This window comes from Ammospiza caudacuta, chromosome 5 (assembly GCF_027887145.1).
Source record: "Ammospiza caudacuta isolate bAmmCau1 chromosome 5, bAmmCau1.pri, whole genome shotgun sequence".
Classification (NCBI taxonomy): Eukaryota; Metazoa; Chordata; class Aves; order Passeriformes; family Passerellidae; genus Ammospiza; species Ammospiza caudacuta.
Window position 1 is genome coordinate 77102478 of NC_080597.1, and position 20804 is coordinate 77123281.

General features: G+C 42.6%; 1 protein-coding gene across 1 annotated transcript in view; it reads left to right on the forward strand.

Annotated features, from left to right (window-relative positions):
- The window catches only part of FBH1 (F-box DNA helicase 1), a 34331-nt gene extending 13888 nt beyond the window's left edge, over nucleotides 1–20443 (forward strand). The window contains exons 7-21 of the mRNA XM_058805023.1: nucleotides 1495–1590; nucleotides 2907–3001; nucleotides 4314–4482; nucleotides 5375–5603; nucleotides 6588–6675; nucleotides 7278–7364; nucleotides 8237–8373; nucleotides 8863–8962; nucleotides 11678–11799; nucleotides 12993–13068; nucleotides 14811–15008; nucleotides 16037–16162; nucleotides 18037–18143; nucleotides 18787–18927; nucleotides 20120–20443. Coding sequence (XP_058661006.1) covers nucleotides 1495–1590; nucleotides 2907–3001; nucleotides 4314–4482; nucleotides 5375–5603; nucleotides 6588–6675; nucleotides 7278–7364; nucleotides 8237–8373; nucleotides 8863–8962; nucleotides 11678–11799; nucleotides 12993–13068; nucleotides 14811–15008; nucleotides 16037–16162; nucleotides 18037–18143; nucleotides 18787–18927; nucleotides 20120–20221 — 1873 coding nt within the window. The 3' untranslated portion in view covers nucleotides 20222–20443. The remainder of the gene's footprint in view (nucleotides 1–1494; nucleotides 1591–2906; nucleotides 3002–4313; nucleotides 4483–5374; nucleotides 5604–6587; nucleotides 6676–7277; nucleotides 7365–8236; nucleotides 8374–8862; nucleotides 8963–11677; nucleotides 11800–12992; nucleotides 13069–14810; nucleotides 15009–16036; nucleotides 16163–18036; nucleotides 18144–18786; nucleotides 18928–20119) is intronic.
- The last annotated feature ends 361 nt before the right edge of the window (nucleotides 20444–20804 follow it).

Below are 20804 nucleotides of genomic sequence, written 5' to 3' on the forward strand. Positions count from 1 at the left end.
AAAAAAAAAAAAAAGGATCTGAGCAGAGATTCCTTGAGATTCCTTCAGGATTTCAGGGGGGATAAGGATGAGGACACAGGGAAATCCTTCTGGAGAGAAAAGTGGGAAGGAACTGGAGTGGAAAATGCAAATATCCAGGAATTAGATGGCTCTGGAAGCTGTGAGTTCTAAGGGACTCTAGGACAGGGAAAGGCTCATCCTGAGGGAAACTGGGATGTTTGTTTGGGATGTTAATGATTGATTCATTGCTGGATAAAGTCACTAACCTGCAGGAAATGTGGCAGGTCAAAATCCAGGGATTTTAGAATTTCCACCTCCCCAGAAAAAGTGGGGATTCCTCCTGGGAGTAAGGAGGAGATGTGTCCTGCAGGAATTGCCTGATTGCTGTTTGTGGTAATTAATGAGTCTGAGGGTCCAAGTCTTGGTGAGAGACACAAAATGTGTCCTGGAGGGCTGCAAGAAAGGGACAAAACTGCCCCGAAAGAGGGAAAAGCACAGTGGGAAAACCCTGCTGGAGAATCCAGGTTAATTTTAAACCAGTTGTTGTCAACACAGCTAAACCCAAAGGATCTCTTTTCCCTCTGCAGTGAAAACCAGCAAGAATTCTTATCAGAGTTAAAAACCTGCCCTAAAACCATTCTAAACCAAAAATTTCCTCTCTTTAAAAGCCCAAATCAGCCCCAAATTCCCTGCAAGGCCCCCCAGCCCCAGCTCTGTTGGTGACTGTGGCTCAGGAGAGCAGAATTATCCCCTGGACTCTGATCCCAGCTCATGCTGCCATGGGAGACCCTGAAATACAAACCTGGCAGGGCAGAATTATTTAAAGAACATTTTAAATTATTCATCATTTCCTGCAGAGCTTGAGGCTTTTTTTTTTAATTATCCAAGATATTGGTGGTGTTTTAAGTGGCTGCAGAGGTTTAATTCGTTATTTTATATATATATTTTATATACATTGTCAATATTAACTATATAATATATATTATATAATTAATTATTATATATTATATATATAAATAATATATATTTATATATAAATATAATATATATTATATTTATATAGTTAATATATAAATATAGTTACAGTATAACTATATATAGGTATATATAGTATAACTATATATATGGTATATATATAGTACACATATAATATATATACTATATATATAATTTTATAACTATATATAGTTATATATAGTATAACTATATATGGTATATATAGTATATATATAATATATATACTATATATATATAATTCTATATAATTTTATAATATAAAAATATATATATTATGTATATGTAATTTTATGTATAGTTTTAACTATATATTTATAATTTTATATATACTATATTTATATAACTTTATATAATTTATATAATACATATATATAATTTTACTATATATAATTTTATTATATATATAATTTTATACATAAAATTATTAACTATTTCCTATTTCTCAGTAATTCCTGTTTTATCCTTTATTTTTTCCAGGCTTCACTACAATATTTTCTACTGTTTGTATCTGATGGAAAATGCCTCTGGAATTGTGCAGCCTCTGCAAGAGGGAAGGATGGATTTGAGTCCCAGGTGATCCAAGCAGTGCATGCTGAGCAATTCCATGGAGAGAGGAGCAAATATCCCAAATATTCCACAGCAGGAAGAGGTGGAGCTGGATCAGTGGCACAGCTGATCCTGCTGCTCACCACCTTCCCATGAATCCTCAGGGAAAATCAGGATTGGGGCCTTAGATCTGTAAAATTGGGAGTGCTGAGTTTAAATTTGCTCCTGGGTCTGTCTTGGAATCATGGAATGGTTTGGAATCAACCAGTACCCCCCTGCCATGGCAGGGACACCTCCCCTGTCCCAGGGTGCCCCAATCCTTCCTTGGGCACTGCAGGGGTCAGGGGCAGCCCCAGCTGCTCTGGGAATCCCTTCCCAAAATCCCACCCCAGGCTCCCTCTCCAGGGAATTCCCTCCATTCCCAGCTCTCCCAGCCTGGCATTGGATCCATCCCCACCCCGACTCCTCTCTAGGAAGGCATTTTGGGGTCTGGGGGCTTCACTGGCAATCTCAGCACTCCAGGAAGGGTCTCCCTTCCCTTCTCCATCCCCAGCTTCCATAAAAATCTAAACTCATGAAGAAGAAAGAAGAAGGTAAAGAAGATGGATTAGTTACTGTCTTAAAACTTTTATTTATATATATATTACTATATTTTGAAACTTTAAACTCTCAAGTTTTGTGTTTGGTGATATTACACACTTCTAATTAAACTACACTCTTGTAATCTGCTATTAATTAATTTTGGAAGTCTTCTCCACACCTTTGGTCAAATGCAGTGTTCTCCTGTGAGTCAGAGTCTGTCAGTACAGAAAGTCTCAAATTCTCAGCATCCAGAGCTCCAACACATTCCCAGCTTTCCCAATAAATAAGGAATTTATTTATAAGGAATTTACCACTTCCTTGGCATGTAGAAATCCAAGCTGGGTTTCTTTTCTGCTGCTGCAATAAATAATTCAATTCTTTATCCTCACCTGGAGAAAGGGAATGGGATAAATTCATCCATCACCGAGGTCTAACTGAGATAAAACTGGTTTTAATGAGCTTGAGGTGCCAAATTCATTCTTAAAGCACATCTTGGTCCCTCAAAAATATATTTTCCTTTGTTGGTGTGTGATGTTTTCCTATATTCCCTAAAAAATCTTCCCCAAGACTTTTTATTTTATCTCCACTATTTCCTTACTCCATGCTTTTCTCCTTTTCCCAATAACCAAGTTGGGATGGGATCAATCAATCTCTGATTTCCCTGTCAATTTCTTTTAAGTGGGATGGTTTGTTTTAGGGGTTTTTAAAGTATTAATAATTCCTTCCCCACGTGTTGATTGGAATTTTTTCCCTGTTTTTAGTGGACAGGCTGATGTCAGACTGACCCATGAACAGCAGAGGATTCTGAGTCACAAAATTGAGCCTGGCCAAACAGTGAAAATAATGGCATTTGCAGGTAAGAGCCCAAAATGTTGGAAAAATCCCTGGACAATCCCCGATCTGCTCCTTCCCTCCCTGATCCCTCTGTCTGAGGGATTGAGAGATCCCAAGGGGATCAATTTGTGCCTCTGGGATAACAAATTTTAGGGAAAATCTGCCAAAAATGGAGGCAGAATAAAAACAGGGGAGAGAGGAGTGGGAAAATGTGGAACAGCCCTACAGATCCTGAGTTTGGGAAAGGAGGAGGAGGAGATGCTCCAGGTGCTGGAGGAGAGATTTCCTTGGAACCCCAGGAGGAGTAATTCCTGAAGGATTGACCCCATGGATAAAGGGAGCAGTGCCTGAAGGACTGACCCCATGGATAAAGGGAGCAGTGCCTGAAGGACTGACCCCATGGATAAAGGGAGCAGTTCCTGAAGGACTGAAACCATGGATAAAGGGAGCAGTTCCTGAAGGACTGACCCCATGGATAAAGGGAGCAGTGCCTGAAGGACTGACCCCATGGATAAAGGGAGCAGTTCCTGAAGGACTGACCCCATGGATAAAGGGAGCAGTTCCTGAAGGATTGACCCCATGGATAAAGGGAGCAGTTCCTGAAGGACTGACCCCATGGATAAAGGGAGCAGTGCCTGAAGGACTGACCCCATGGATAAAGGGAGCAGTTCCTGAAGGACTGACCCCATGGATAAAGGGAGCAGTGCCTGAAGGACTGAAACCATGGATAAAGGGAGCAGTGCCTGAAGGACTGACCCCATGGATAAAGGGAGCAGCTCCTGAAGGACTGACCCCATGGATAAAGGGAACAGTTCCTGAAGCACTGAGCACATGGAAAAAAGGGATCCAGGCTGAAGCAGTTCCTGAAGGACTGACCCCGTGGTAAGGGAGCAGTTCCTGAAGGACTGAGCACATGGATAAAGGGAGCAGTTCCTGAAGGACTGAGCACATGGAAAAGGGACCCACACTGGAGTGGGCAGTTCCTAAAGCTGTGCCAGGGAAGGTTTAGGTTGGACATTGGGACAATTCCTCCATGCAAGGCTTATCCAGCCCTGGCTCAGCTGCCCAGGCAGGGATGGAGACCCCATTCCTGGAGGGATTTAAAAACCTGTGGATGTGGCACCTGGGGACGTGGATGGCCTTGGAGGTGCTGGGAATGGTTGATGCCAACCCAAATAATTCCCTGTTTCTCTGAAATCAGGAGTGAAGTGCAATATTGGAGTTGGGACAGCAGGAGTGTAAAAAAGAATTAAAATATGTGGAATAATTCATTCCTGACCATGGATATTTTATTCCTTATTTTTATGTTGTTCCCATTTTCCTCTCCTCTCCAGGCACAGGGAAAACCTCGACCTTGGTGAAGTACGCGGAGAAATTCTCGGAGCTGAAATTCCTTTACCTGACTTTTAACAAAGCTGTGGCAGAGAAGGGGAAGATGGTTTTCCCAAGGAATGTCACCTGCAAGACCTTCCACTCCTTGGCTTTTGGAAGCGTTGGGAGACGGTGAGTGGGGAGTTCCAACCCCTTGGTGGGAGCAGGGAAAGGACGAGGAAGGGGAAGTGGTTTTGAGGGGAACCTCCAGGATTTGAGGCAGCACAAATAATGGGGGGAGATTTATCATTGATGGCTTCCAGATGGATGCAGTGGGATGCTCCAGGGGTTTTAGCATCCATGGGGGCACCCCAAAACCAGGGAGCTCCTCACAGGGAGGTGGAAATCCACTGGGAGTGAGCTTTTCCCACTTCCCATTCCCACTGGAATGCTCCAAGTGCTGCTTTTCCTGAGGATCAATTCCTTTTCCAGAGGATGAATTTCCTTATCCTGAGCTGTTTTCATGATCCAATTTCTGTCCAATTCTGGCACGTTTAAGCTGGGGGTAGGAAAGACTTAGAAAAAAAAGGAAATCCCATTCCCTGGCTCTGCAAACACTCTGGAATTCCAGGGATGAGCTCAGTTTTCCATCTCTAAAATGTATAAAATCAACACATTTGTGCTTCCATCAGGACAAATTGTGCAGATTTAAAGATACTCCAATATTTGAATGAATTGGGATATAAAGCTGAGCTTTTTCCAGGGATAGTGCACAAAAAAAAGGGATTCCTGTGTGTTTTAACTTCTTTTTTGTCTTTTTTCCTTTTTTTCCTGTCTTTTTTTTCCTGACCATTTTTTCCTGTCTTTTATTTTTCCCTGTCTTTTTCTGTCTTTTTCTTTTCCTGTCTTTTTCTTTTCCTTTTTTTTTTTCCTGTCTTTTTCTTTCTTGTCTCTTTCTTTCCCTCTCTTTTTCTTTCCCTCTCTTTTTCTTTCCCTCTCTTTTCCCTGTCTTTTTTGTTTCCTGTTGGTTTTTTGTCCTGTTTTTTATCCTTTTTTTGTCTTTTTTTTTGTCCCTCTGGCACAGCTACAAAGAGAAAGGCAAGCTGAACTTCTCCAAGATGTCAGTTTATTCCATCAGCTTCCTCCTCCGGAACAGGGAGGGCCAGTCCCTGTTTGTGAGAGGGAAAACGGTGTCCCAGACCTTGGGGAACTTCTTCTCCTCCTCAGATGAGGAGATCTCTGAGGAGCACGTGCCCCTTTGGTTCAAAAACACCCATGGAAACATGGAGCAAGTGAGCCCACAGGAAAAGAGGGTGAGGTTTTGGGATGGAGCTCTGGAATTTGCTGAGGTTTCGTGGATGGGCTTTGGGGAGGTCTGGGATGGTGGAAAATGTCCCTGCTCATGGTTGGGGTGGCTTTGAGGTCTCTTCCAACCCAAAGCATTCCATGATTTTATAAAATAATTCTTGCTCATCCCCCTTCCCAAAATGTTGATTGGAAGAGATCTTCCCGTGTTCAGCTGAAATTTGGGATTGGGGAATCCTTCAGTCAAGGGTTGGGGTCAATCCTGAGCTTTGGAAGAAATCAGAGGCTGGTGCAACATTGCAAAGGAATTGGGAGGAAAATCAAAAGGCTGGGATGAAAGTCAAAAGACTGGGAAGAAGAAGAATCAAAGGATTGGGAGGAGGAAGAGTCAAAAGGCTGGGAGGAGAAATCAAAGATTTGGAGGAGAAGGATGAGAATCAAAAGATTGGGATGAAAATCAGGAGGAAGAATCAAAGATTGGGAGGAGGAGGAATCAAAAGGTTGGGATGAAAATCAAAAGACTAGGAGGAGGAATCAAAGACTGGGAGGAAAATCCAAAGGTTGGGAGGAGAAATCAAAGATTGGGAGGAAGGTGATGGTTGGGGGAAAAAGGGATAATACCTCTTTTCTCGAAAAAATACTTCCAGCCAATCTCCTCACCAAATCCTTGTGGATCTGAGGAGCTGCTTGGGATGGGAAAAAAGGGATCTGGGGCTTTTTGGGAATGGCTCCCACTGCCAGAGGGCAGCCATGGGTGGCATCTTGGCAATGAGGAATTCCTGCCTGGGCTGGCATTGCCAGAGCAGCTGGGGCTGCCCCTGATCCCTGCAATGCCCAAGGAAAGGTTGGGGCACCCTGGGATAGGGAAAATGTCCCTGTCCATGGATGGGGTGGGACTGGATGGGCTTTCAGGCCCTTTCCAGCCCAAACCATTCCATAATTTTATTTTTATCCCATTATTTTATCCCAATCCTTCTGTTTTCTCATTTTAGATCAATGTGGAAGAGGCCAAAGAAATTTGGCACAACATGAAGAAGCTGGATGGAGATGTAGAGAAGAAATACAAGATGACTTGTGATGGTAAAAGAGATGGAAAATCCCTTGGGAAAAAGGGATTTGGAGGTGGATAAATCAATGGATTTATTATTCCTGCTTCTGGCTGAGCATCCAGAAGGAGAAAATCCCTTTTTTCCTGCCAATGGCTCACCAGGGAATATCCCTCTGGCTCAATTTTTCTTTTTATATATATTTATAAAATACATAAAATGAATTTGTGCTCCCACTAGGATAAAAACGTGCAGATTTTAAGGATATTCCCATTTTTTAATGGCTAAAAATCAAGCCCAAAATTTGGAAGCACATCCTTTCCTCTGGATAGTGCTGGAGATAACTGGGAAAAACCTTTTTCTTGGAGTTTTTGGTGGGCATTGAGAAGCTTGAAATAATCAAATTTGGGCTGCCAAGGGAGACAGAGATTTTTTGCAACCCTTCCAAATGTGGAAATTCCAAACAGGAAGCAAAGCCAGAAGTGTCACAAAAAAAAAAAAAAAACAAAAAAAAACCCCCCCAAAAAAAAACTAACAACCAAAAAAACACAACCAAAAAAAGGGGAAAAGGGGGATTTTTTTTAAAGGTCCTGATGGATCTTCCCTGTCCTTGAAATTTCTGATTTTTTCCCTCAGGATATTTGAAACTCTGGCAGCTCAGCAAGCCCCAGCTCTTGGGATACCATGCCATTTTTGTGGATGAAGCCCAGGATTGCACTCCAGGTGAGTTATTCCAGGAGCTCCACTCCCACTCCCAGAGGGGATTTCCATGTGCTCAGGAATGTGGTGGAAGTATCTCACCCTAAACACTTGGAATTTTAACTAATTTTTCCCTCAGGTTTGACGTTTAAACAGAGCTTTCCCTTGGGTTTGGAGCAGGTTCTTCCCTCATGATTCAAACTGAGCTTTCCCTTGGCTTTGAATTGGAGCAGGTTCTTCCCTCATGATCCAAACTGAGCTTTCCCTTAGATTTGGACCTTCATGATCCCAACTGAGCTTTTCCTTGGGTTTGGAGCAGGTTCTTCCCTCATGATCCAAACTGAGCTTTCCCTTAGATTTGGACCTTCGTGATCCCAACTGAGCTTTTCCTTGGGTTTGGATTGGAGCAGGTTCTTCCCTCATGATCCCAACTGAGCTTTTCTTTGGATTTGGACCCTCATGATCCAAACTGAGCTTTTCCTTGGGTTTGGAGCAGATTCTTCCCTCATGATCCAAACTGAGCTTTCCCTTAGATTTGGACCTTCATGATCCCAACTGAGCTTTTCCTTGGGTTTGGATTGGAGCAGATTCTTCCCTCATGACCCAAACTGAGCTTTTCTTTGGATTTGGACCCTCATGATCCAAACTGAGCTTTTCCTTGGGTTGGGAGCCTGTTCTTCCCTCATGATTCAAACTGAGCTTTTCCTTGGGTTGGGAGCCTGTTCTTCCCTCATGATTCAAACTGAGCTTTTCCTTGGGTTTGGATTGGAGCAGGTTCTTCCCTCATGATCCAAACTGAACTTTTCCTTGGAATTGGAACAGGTTCATCCAAATTGAGCTTTCCCTTGGATTTGGAGCAGGTTCTTCCTTCATGATCCAATTTTTTCCCCTCACAGCCATTGTGGATATTGTGCAATCCCAAAACTGTGGGAAAATCCTGGTAGGAGACCCCCACCAGCAGATCTACACCTTCAGGGGAGCTGTCAACACCCTGTACCTGGTGCCTCACACCCACGTGTACTACCTGACCCAGGTAAGGGCAGCGTTTTCCATGGATAAATCCCAGATCCATGGAAAACTTGGCACTGTGGAGGGTTTGCTTTTCCCAGGATTCAGGGGAATCTGGCAGTTGTGGGGCTTTAGTGGAGGGATCCCATCCTGTTGGTGGAAAAGTGGGAGTTGGGATTGAGGCCTTGTTGCAGGGAGATTCCTCTTTTTTGAGGGGATCACATCTGGAATGCTGGATCCAGCTGCCAGGATTTCCAGGAGTATTTTGGGGATTTTGGTGCCTTTTCCAGGGAAAAAAAATTTCCAGGAGATTGGTGGGAATGGCATCATTTGGATTTAACAATGACCAGGATTTCCAGGAATATTTTGAAGGGATTTTGTTGCTTTTTCCATGGAAAAAAAACCAGTCCAGAAGATTTCAGGGAATCCCATAATTCCATATAGATAGATAGATAGAATTTTCGAGATTCCAAGAATGATTCTGGTTTTCCTGCTGATCCTGGGGTTTTTCCAGAGTTTCAGGTTCGGCCCCGAGATCGCCTACGTGGGAGCCACGATCCTGGATGTGTGCAAAGGGATCCGCAGCAAAACCCTGCTGGGAGGGAGGCAAAGGGGTGAGCTGGGAAGGGGGACCCCAGAGATCCCCAGGGATTCCCCAGGAACTCAATCGGGAATCATTCATTCATTCATTATATTAAATAAAAAATATTCAGTAATTCAATCCAGAATAATTATTACATTACATTACATTACATTCTATTATGCTATATCTATATTACATCATTGCCACATTATACCATATTATGTATTATATTATTCTAATGTATATATTTTTATATATTATTATATACAATATATAAATTATAACATATAATACGTATAATATTATATATAAAATAATACACATATAATATATACAATATATCATATATATAATATTATAATAACATATAGTATGTATAATGATATATATTATATATAATGTTATATTTTATTATATATAATATATTATTATATATTATTATATTATTAGATATTATATTATATCTATATTATATTATTGCCATTATACCATAATACTTATTATATCATTATACTATATATTTTATATGTATATTATTAATATATACAATATATATTATTATAACATGTATTATATATAATATATATTATGTCATATTATAGATTATATTATTATATTATTATATATTATTACATTACATTATATATTATATATTTTATTATATATTACTATATTGTTATAATATTATTGGTTTTATTGGTACGGTATATGTATTGATATAACAAATATTAATATAATACTTAATATTACTATAATGTCAAATACTGTTAATGTTAACTAATAAATAATATTACTGATTTATAGTAAATAATATTATATTAAATAATATAATATATAATAAATATAATTAAACTATAAATTTAATTTAGTAACTTAATTATAAATGAGAAATACATTAGTTAACTTGGGAAATATTGGATTAATTGTATGAAATAATGATATTAACAACAAATATTAAATAATGGAATTGATGTACTTTAATTTATTCTTAAATTTGAAAATTGTGTGCTTGGAAATAAATACTCAATTCATTCCCAAAAATAAAGATTTAGTTAATTTCCTAAAAGTAATTAATAATGGAAAATATTAAATTAATAATAGCAGGTAAATATTAACTATTAAGAGATTAAAAATTATTATATTAAGTAGTAGCTCATAAAATTATGAAATGTAAATATTTAATTAATGAATAAATATTTAATTAATAATGAAATGTAAATATTTAATTAACAATAAAATATAAAACTGAATTAATATTAAAATAGAAATAATTAATTTACTAAATTCAATTAATAATGAAGATAAATAATGTGTTAATAATAACAGATAATTATTAAATTAATAGTAACAGATAAAATAATGAAGTCTTAGTATTCAATACAAAATATGAAATTAAATTAATAATAAAATATGAATTTATAATTAATAAAATGTAAAATAATAAAATATTAAATTAATAGTGACAGATAAAATATTATAAATATCAAATTAATAATGCAATGTTATATTAATATTTATATATAATACCTAAATTAATTTAATAATTAAAGATAAAGTTAAATAATAATAAATATTAAATAATGAACGGTTAAATTAAATTGATAATAAGCAATAAACAATTTATTGCCTATTATTACATTTGCATTAAAATAGAAATAATTATTTTATAGCAAAATATAAAATCATAAAATATGTAATTAATTTAACAATTAATTTTAAATAGTGATTAATTTCCAAAGATAAATTAATAATAAAATATAAAGTTAAATTTAGTAGTAAAATATAATAAATTGAGTAAATTATTAATGAAATATTAGTAATACTCATTAATAATTAACCAGGAATTTCAGCTGGGAATGGCTGTGGGTAACTGGGAATGGCTGTGTGTAACTGGGAATGGCTGTGGGTAACTGGGAATGGGAATGGCTGTGGGTAACTGGGAATGGCTGTGGGTAACTGGGAATGGCTGTGTGTAACTGGGAATGGCTGTGGGTAACTGGGAATGGCTGTGGGTAACTGGGAATGGCTGTGGGTAACTGGGAGTGGGAATGGCTGTGGGTAACTGGGAATGGGAATGGCTGTGGGTAACTGGGAATGGCTGTGTGTAACTGGGAATGGGAATGGCTGTGTGTAACTGGGAATGGCTGTGTGTAACTGGGAGTGGGAATGGCTGTGGGTAACTGGGAATGGCTGTGTGTAACTGGGAATGGCTGTGGGCAACTGGGAATGGCTGTGGGTAACTGGGAATGGCTGTGTGTAACTGGGAATGGCTGTGGGCAACTGGGAATGGGAATGGCTGTGTGTAACTGGGAATGGCTGTGTGTAACTGGGAGTAGGAATGGCTGTGGGTAACTGGGAATGGCTGTGTGTAACTGGGAATGGGAATGGCTGTGTGTAACTGGGAATTCGAGTGGGTAACTGGGAATGGGAATGGCTGTGTGTAACTGGGAATTCGAGTGGGTAACTGGGAATGGGAATGGCTGTGTGTAACTGGGACTGGGAGTGGCTGTGGGCAACTGGGAGTGGCTGTGGGCAATTGGGAGTGGCTGTGGGTAACTGGGAATGGCTGTGGGTAACTGGGAATTCCAGCTGGGAATGCTGTGTTTAACTGGGAATGGGAATGGCTGTGGTTAACTGGGAATTCCAGCTGGAAATGCAGTGTTTAACTGGGAATTCTCCTGGGAATGCTGGTTTAACTGGGAATTCTCCTGGGATTGCTGTATTTAACTGGGAATTCCTCCCCCAGGGGACGTGCGGGGAGCCCAGCAAGGGAAGATGGCGCTGCTGTCCCGCAGCAACTTGAACGTGTTTGAGGATGCCGTGGAATTCTGTGGGAGAGACCCCCCGGCCAAAATCCATGTCATTGGGGTGAGGGGCACTGCACCCAGTCAAACTGCAAGGATTTCAAGGAATATTCCAGGAAAAAAAAAGGAATTTTTTGTGCCCTGGGGTGCCGTTATTCTCCAACCCTCACAGGCCTCATCCCATTTTAAGGCTTCTTTGTGTAGGCCTCAATCCATTTTTAGGATAATTTGTCCCATTTTTATCAGGGATGGGGCAAGAAAAGAGGGGTGGACAGTTGGGACAAGTTATTCTGAGGTTTTAAATAAATATTTCAGGAAAAAGTAGGAATTTTTTGTGGCCAAGGATGATATTTGGAGCTGTTCCTCTCCAACCCTCACAGGCCTTGTCCCGTTTTGAGGCTTCTTTGTGCAGGCCTCAATTTTTAGGATAATTTGTCCCATTTTTATGAGGGATGGGGCAGGGAAAGAGGGATAGACACCTGGAACAAGTTATTCCAAGGATTTCAATAAATATTCCAGGAAAATGCAGGAATTTTCATGAAAAAGCAGGAATTTTTTGTGGCCAAGGATGACATTCAGAGCTGTTATTCCCCAAGCCTTGCAGGCCTCATCCCATTTTTGGGTTAATTTCTCCCATTTTTATCAGGGATGAGGCAAGGAAAAGAGGGATGGAGAGCAGGAATAAAGAATTCCAAGGTTTTCAATGAATATTCCAGGAAAAAGCAGGAATTTTCAGGAAAAAGCAGGATTTTTTTTTTGTTATTTACAGCTGTTCCTCTCCAATCCTTGCAAGCCTCATCCCATTTTTAGGATAATTTTTCCCATTTTTTATCAGGGATGGGGCAGGAAAACAACAAAATTGGTGGAATTTGGAGAGGTTTGGAGCCTGATTTTGGGAATTTTAACAGGTTTGGAATCTGATCTTTGGGGATTTTAGACTGATATTTCAAATTTTCCATCATTTTTATATCCAAATTCCAATTCAAGGAGGGGTTGAAGTGCTCAGGATGGAAAATCTTCTGCAGTTTGGAATAAATCAAATTTATAAATACAATAAATTTATTATTTTTATTTTATGTTATTTTATTTTCAACATCTTGTTAATAAATAATTTTATAAATAAAATAAATACATAAATAAAGCATATAAATATATATAAAATAATAAAAATATATTAATAAATACATACAAAAATAATACATAAATAAAACATTGGTTTATAAATTAATTTTGTACATACATTTTTCTTCCTTTTAGGGATTGGAGAGATTTGGCCTGAGTAAAATTTATGATATTTGGAAGCTCAGCCTGCCTGCAGATGTCAGGAAAAACTGTGAGTATTCCCTTTTCCTTCTTTTTTCCAGGATTTTTTTAGTTTTGCTGGAAATCAAAACCCTTTTAATTATGTAATATAATAATAATAATAATAATAATAATAATAATAATAATAATAATAATAATAATTTGATATCTAATTATCACATATAATTTATATATTATATATAATTTTTATATTATGCATTATACATATTATATAATTATGTATTATATTTTCATAATTAACCCCAGTTAATTTTATATTTCCTAATTAATTTTTTAGTTGAAACCTCATTTTTAATGGCTTTATCATGGGCTGGGCTATTTTGGCTGCTTAATTCCAGAAATTCCAAAATTTGGGAATTTTTGTCAGGCATCTTTTCCCAGCTTTCCGCAGTGATTCCTTATTTTCAGTGCAAGTAAACCCAGAATTTGGGATATTTTTTCCTAAAATTTTTCAAATTTTCAATTTTTTAAAATTTATTTTTACCCTTCCCTGGATTGTTTTGGGTGTAAAGCCCCATTTTTAAAATTTCCTTTAAAATATGAAATAAAATTCAGGACAAAAATTCAGGATTTCTTTTAAAATATGGAATAAAGTTCAGGATAAAATTCAGGCTTTCCTTTATAGTATGGAATCAAATTCAGGATTTCTTTTAAAACATTCCTTTAAAACATAAAATTCAGGATTTCCTTTTAAAATTCAGGATAAAAATTAAGGATTTCCTTTAAAATATGGGATAAAATTCAGGATTTCCTTTCAAATGTGGAATAAATTCAGGGAAAAATTCAGGATAAAATTCAGGATTTCCTTTAAAATATGGAGTAAAATCAGGAAAAAATTCAGGATAAAATTCAGCATTTCCTTGAAAATATAGAATAAAATTCAGTAAAAAATCAGGATAAAATTCAGGATTTCCTTTATAGTATGGAATAAAATTCATCATTAAAATTAAGGATTTCCTTGAAAATATAGGACAAAATTCAGGATTTCCTTTGAAATATGGAATAAAATTCAGGATAAAATTCAGGATAAAATTCAGCATTTTCTTTAAAATATAGAATCAAATTCAGGAAAAAATCAGGACTAAAATTCAGAATTTCCTTTAAAATATGGGATAAAATTCAGGATTTCCTTTGAAATATGGAATAAAATTCAGGATAAAATTCAGGATAAAATTCAGCATTTTCTTTAAAATATAGAATCAAATTCAGGAAAAAATCAGGACTAAAATTCAGAATTTCCTTTAAAATATGGGATAAAATTCAGGATTTCCTTTGAAATATGGAATAAAATTCAGGAAAAAATCAGGATAAAATTCAACATTTCCTTTAAAATATGGAATAAAATTCAGAATAAAATTCAGGATTAAAATTCAGAATTTCCTTTAAAATATGGGATAAAATTCAGGATTTCCTTTAAAATATGGAGTAAAATTCAGGAAAAAATTCAGGATAAAAATCATCCCTTTAAAATCTAGGAACAGCAGATGAAATTTTTAATAGAGACAACAAAAGATTCCCCAATTTCCCACAAATATCTGATTACCTGAATAAAATTCCCACTTTTTTGTGAGATGAACTGCTTGGAAAATTCCTTCAGCAGCTGGAAAACGAGGGAAACCGATGCAGGACGGAAAAATCTTAATGAAAGATAGAAATAGAAATTAAAAAAATAGGAACTTAAAACTATGAAATAAATCATAGAAATTAAAATAAAAATTAAAAAGCATGAACTAATTGCGTTTTCTGTGGCAGCACACCTGGAGATCGAGGACCCGTTCATCAGGAGGTGGGCCGAGGCCGAGGGCCTGCCGGGGCTCAGGGAATACGCGGCGCGCGTGGACGACAGAGAGCTGGAGGTGAAGATCTCCATCGTGGAGAGGCACAGGGACAGGATCCCGGAGCTGGTGAGCAGGATCAGGGCCAGCCACGTGGCCCAGGAGGGCCTGGCAGGTGAGGCCACGTCCCAGGAGAAAATCGGGATGGGTTTCCATCCTGGGAAAAGGATCTGGGGGCGTTGGGGTGGTTTGTTAGGGAGAGCGGAGGTGGAACGGGAGGGTTTGGGGTTGGGATGTTTCTGCTGTGGAGGCAGCTTGGAGAGATGGGAGGAGAAGGGACCAGGGAGAGCTCCCAGCACATTGCAGGGCCTGCAGGGGCTCCAGCAGAGCTGCAGAGGGACTGGGGACAAGGCCTGCAGGGACAGCACACAGGGAATGGCTCCCACTGCCAGAGGGCAGCCATGGGTGGCATCTTGGCAATGAGGAATTCCTGCCTGGGCTGGCATTGCCAGAGCAGCTGGGGCTGCCCCTGATCCCTGCAGTGCCCAAGGCCAGGCTGGAGCAGCCTGGGATGGTGGCATTGGAATGGGATGGGCTTGAAGGGCCCTTCCCACCCAAACCATTCTGGGATTTGGGACACTCAGAATCCATCCCCAGGGATTTTTATGGAAGTTGGGGATGGCAAAGGGAAGGGAGACCCTTCCTGGAGTGCTGAGATTGCCAGTGAAGGCCCCAGAGCCCAAAATCCCTTCCTAGAGAGGAGTCGGGGTGGGGATGGATCCAATGCCAGGCTGGGAGAGCTGGGAATGGAGGGAATTCCCTGGAGAGGGAGCCTGGGGTGGGATTTTGGGAAGGGATTCCCAGAGCAGCTGGGGCTGCCCCTGATCCCTGCAACGGTCAAGCAAAGGCTGGACACTGGGATAGTGGAAAGTGGAGCCCTTCCCATTTAGGATTCCTGTTGAAATTTGAGGAAAGAAAATTCCTCAGATATTGAAGATTCCTGTTTGGGAATGTGGCTGGAGCTTGGAATGCTGACCAGGAATTTCCCTTGGTACAAATTCCCTTCATCCACCCTGATTCCCCACAGAGGAGCTTTGCTCCTGATTTAACTCTGGGAAAAGGGGAATGGATGCAGAATGAAATAAAACAAAATTTCCCATTATTTTTGCCAAGACTGGCCCTTTTTTTCCTTGTTTTTCCCAGATTTTCTCATCGGCACCGTGCACCAAGCCAAGGGCCTGGAGTTCGACACCGTTTGTGTCGCTGATGATTTTGTGCAAATCCCTTCTGTCACTGGGGCCTTCCTGAGGAGAATGAACATTGCCCTTGGTGAGGGAGACACCAAAAAGGGGAAAAGGAAAGGGTGGTGAGGGGCTGGAGAGTGGGAAGGGAGCTGGGAAGGGTCTGGAGAACCAGGAGGGGCTGAGGGAGCTGGGCAGGGGCTGAGCCTGGAGCAAAGGAGGCTCAGGGGCCCTTGTGGCTCTGCACAAGTCCCTGCCAGGAGGGGACAGCCCAGGGAACAGGGACAGGAGCAGAGGGAACGGCCTCAGGCTGGGACAGGGCAGATCAGGGGGGATTTTGGGGAAAATTTCTCCATGGAAAGTATGGAGTCCCCATTCCTGCAGGGATTTAAAGCCCTGTGAATGTGGCACTTGGGGACACAGGTGACCCTGGCACTGCTGGGAATATTTGGATTCCATCCTAGAAATGTTTCCCAACCCCAAGGATTCCCTGGCTCCAACAGTCCCATCCCAAGGCAGGACTGGATAAACCATTCCCATCCCAGCAATCCCAGCAGGGCAGGACTGGATAAACCATTCCCATCCCAAGGCAGGACTGGATAAACCATTCCCATGGGGTTGGTGTGAGAGGCTGAGCCAGGTCAGGGGTGCCCAGGGCTGATTCCAGCTGGGAATTCCAGGCTCTGGAGCAGCTCAGCATCCCCTGATCCCATTGTTGATCCCATTGTTGATCCCTCCAGCTGTGCCAGGGGAGGTTTGGGTTGGATTTTAGGGAACATTTCTCCATGGAAAAAGTGGCCAGGCACTGGAACTGCCCAGGGCAGGGTGCAGTCCCCATTCCTGCAGGGATTTAAAGCCCTGTGGATGTGGCATTGGGGACATGGTGACCCTGGCAGTGCTGGGAATGGTTGGACTCCATGTCTTAGAGGCCTTTCCCAACCTCAATAATTCCATGATTCCCTGATTCCACCATCTTGTCTCCAAACAGAACAAGGAAAAGAAAGGTCGAGTCTTTATTTTTTCCTGTACCTATTTTTAGGGCCCTCCCAGTGATTTTCCCCATTAAAACAACTTCCCCCTCCTCGTTCTCCTGCACACCTTTTCCAGCCCTATGGATTCTCCCATTCCATAAATATTCCCACAGCCAAGCCTGGAGTTGTGTAGCAGCAAAGCCCACTCCAGCCTTGGGAAGCCCTGAGGCTCCTGTTCTGGAGTTTCTCCCTTCCCTGTGAATTCCCAGAGGGAATCCAGGCACTGGGAAGCTCCTCCAGAGCCCAGCCTGGGCTCCAAACAGAAAACAGGAATCTGGAATGGCTTCTGCAGGCATGCAGAGTGAAAGGAGAAACGTGGGATGAGGCCGGAGCTGCAAACACAAATTCCTGCTTTCCCATGGAAACCCCCACTGTCCTTCTGGAGCTGGATCCTGGAATGGTTTGGCTTGGAAGGGACCCAATTCCATGGGCAGTGCCACCTTCCATTATCCCAGGGTGCTCCAAGCCTCATCTGGTTGCAGCATTCTTTCCCAGCCTCAATAATTTGGGAATTCTGTGTTCATACCCCCATGGGAATGCCCAGAGCATCCAGGTTGTCCAGGGAATGAGCCCCTGGATCAGAGGGAGCAGCCAGAGGAGGTTTGGATTGGATATTGGGGAATTTCTCCATGGAAAGGAGCCTCCAGCCATCCCAAATCCCTCCAGGCTCTGTTTTCCTCCTCCTCCTGTCAGGACAAGCGGGAGTGGGAATGTCCTGGGAGACAGAGCCTGAATTCCTCAGTGCAGAGAAAATCAGGATCAGCACATCCAGCAGCACAAAATGTCAGAAATTTTTCCCAAATGGAATCCTGGAATGGTTGGGGTGGGAAGGAGCCTCAGAGCTCATTCTGGGGGCACTGGTTGGAGCATTGGGAGGAGCACAGAGTGCTGCTCACCCCTAAATCCGTGGGTTGCCTCTCCTCCCTCCCAGGCAGGACCCCTGAGGACGAGTGGAACCTGCTCTACGTGGCCGTGACCAGGGCCAAGAGGTGCCTGCTGATGTCCAAATCCCTGGAAAACCTTCTGTCTCTGGCTGGAGTGAGTGAAACCTTCCCAGGGCAAGGGAATCCTGCTGTGGGGTGATTCAGGGCACCAAAGGATTATCCTGAGATCCCTCCTGATCCTGGGATCCATGCCATGGACTGCTCCTTGTGCTGACATGCACCACAACAGCTGGAATCACTTTTATTCCTGCATTTTGCTGCTCCATCAGCAGTAGGGTCCAGTAGGAAGGCACAGGATTGCAGTGGGCTTTTTCCACAGTTCTTGCATTTGGATGTTGTTTTCCACAGATCCTGGGGTTTTATCTCCATGGAAGTGTGGAGGTTCCCTTTTCCCTGCCTGCAGGGCCTTCCAGCCCTTCCTTTTTCCCCCTTTTCCTTTCCCCCCCCCTTTCCTTTTCCCTCCCTTTCCTTTTCCCCCCTTCCTTTTTCCCCTTTCCTTTCCCTTTCCCTTTCCTTTTCCCTTTCCCCTTCCTTTTCATCTCTTTCCTTTCCATCTCTTTCCTGCCACTGGCCTCTGCTGGAGCTTTTTCACCACCAGGAATTTGGGGTTTTGTTCCTTCTTTAAATCCCATCGTGTTCCAAGTCTCTTCCTTAGGGGCTAAAATAATTCTGGAGCAAGGTTCAGCTTCCCTCAGCTGCCTCTGAGGGTGAAATTCCCTTTTTTCCACATTTCCTAGGAGCGTTTCCTGCGGGTGGAGCTGCTGAGTGAGGCTGGGAAGGACAAGGCTGGAGCTGCTGTTGCTTGTTGTGTGCCAGGATGTACAAATTCCCTGGAAGTCACCTCGGGGCTGGTGGTGAAGAAGCTCCCGTTGACTCACGTGCGTCCCTTCCCTGGGATTTGGGATTTGGGATCTGGGAGCCTTCCCAAGCCATTGCAGTCCCTGTTCTGAGCAGGGATCTCAGCTCCCCATCCATTTCCTGGTGCTCACAACCAGGAGTGAATTCCAAGGGTAATTCCAGGATGCACTTCCCACAAATCCACTCCATCCCAAAGATCCCATCTGAGGCCTCAGGTGGGTCCAGGTGTGGGGTTTTGCTGTGTCAGATCCCACGTGTGACCCCTGGAGCCCATGGAATGTCCACCTGGGGCTGGCCCAGGGACAATCCAACCTTCGGGGCCAGGCCTGGCTCTGGTCCCAGCTGGGCCCTGCCCAGAGGGGCTGGGGAGGCCGAGCTGTGCAGGGAGCACGAGGGCACTCTGGAGAGCTCCGTGGCCAGGACAGGGCCAGCCCAGGAGGGAGCAGCCTCGGGGGGGACACTGGGGACAATTCCCTCATGGAAAGGGTTCCCAGTGATGGCAGGGGCTGCCCAGGGCAGGGCTGGGATTCCCATTGCTGGAGGGGTTTCAGAGCCCTGTGCAGGTGGCACTTGGGGACGGGGGTGTCATGCCTCAGGTTTGGTTTTTCTATTTTATATTCTGTGCTGCTTTAGTGTCTGGGCTTCACATTCAGGGATGGTGAGCTGTGTGCACAGAGCAGGGAGACAAAACAATTCCTGCTCCAGCTGGGCACCAAGGACAAATGCCCCAAATCTCAGCCCAGGAGCACAAACCCCGTGGGCTGGAGAGAGAAAAACAAGCAGGGTGGGACTGCCTGGGCTAAAGCTGCAATGGGACAATGAACTGCAAGGTGCAAATGGAGCAGAGCTGATCCCAGGGACAGACCCCGGCAGCGCTCGTGCATTTTGGGGCCGTTTTGGGTCATCTTGGGTGCAGCCCTGGCTGGGCTCTGGTGCTGCCCAAGGTGCAGCCATGCAGGAGATCCTGTGAATAAATCCCTGCTTTAACTCCATCTGGCCTCTCTTGTAGCTCAGCCTTCACAGGGCATCAATTTGCCTTGGAACAGTTGGACTTGATGTCCTTAAAATTCAACTATTCCACAATTCTGGGTGGGATTTCCTTGCTTTGGACACATCATGGCTCCCTTCCCTGGATGGTGGCAGAGCTGGGAAAGCTGAGGTTGTGTTCCTGCAGCTTCCTCCTCTCTGAAATCTCCTCTTTTCCTCCCACAGAGCGACGGCAGCCAGGATCCAGGGGGATTCCTTTGCCAGGCTTGCACCTGGCTGTTCTTCGGCCCCCTGACTGCACTCACCTCTGTCCCAGCGATCCAGTAGGAGCCCATCCAGCTCTAACAAAGCCCTCCAGCTTCCCAGAGCTATCCTGGATGTGGGACAAATCCTCTTGGCACATCCCAGCTCCAAAATCAAGTGGATATTGGAGCAAGATTTCAGCTCAGCTTCAAATTCCAGGTGGATGTTGGACAGGATTTCAGCTCAGCTCCAAATTCCAATTGAATGTTGGACAGGATTTCGCCCAGCTCCAGAATCAGGTGGATGTTGGAGCAGGATGTTCCCAGCTCCAGAATCCAGGTGGATGTTGGAGCAGGGTGTTCCCAGCTCCACATTCCAGGTGGATGTTGGAGCAGGATGTTCCCAGCTCCAGAATCCAGGTGGATGTTGGAGCAGGATGTTCCCAGCTCCAGAATCCAGGTGGATGTTGGAGCAGGATGTTCCCAGCTCCAGAATCCAGGTGGATGTTGGAGCAGGGTGTTCCCAGCTCCACATTCCAGGTGGATGTTGGAGCAGGATGTTCCCAGCTCCAGAATCAGGTGGATGTTGGAGCAGGATGTTCCCAGCTCCAGAGGGACTTCCAGGCTCCCTGGGGACCATGTGATGCCTTTCCTCCAGCCCTGCCTCA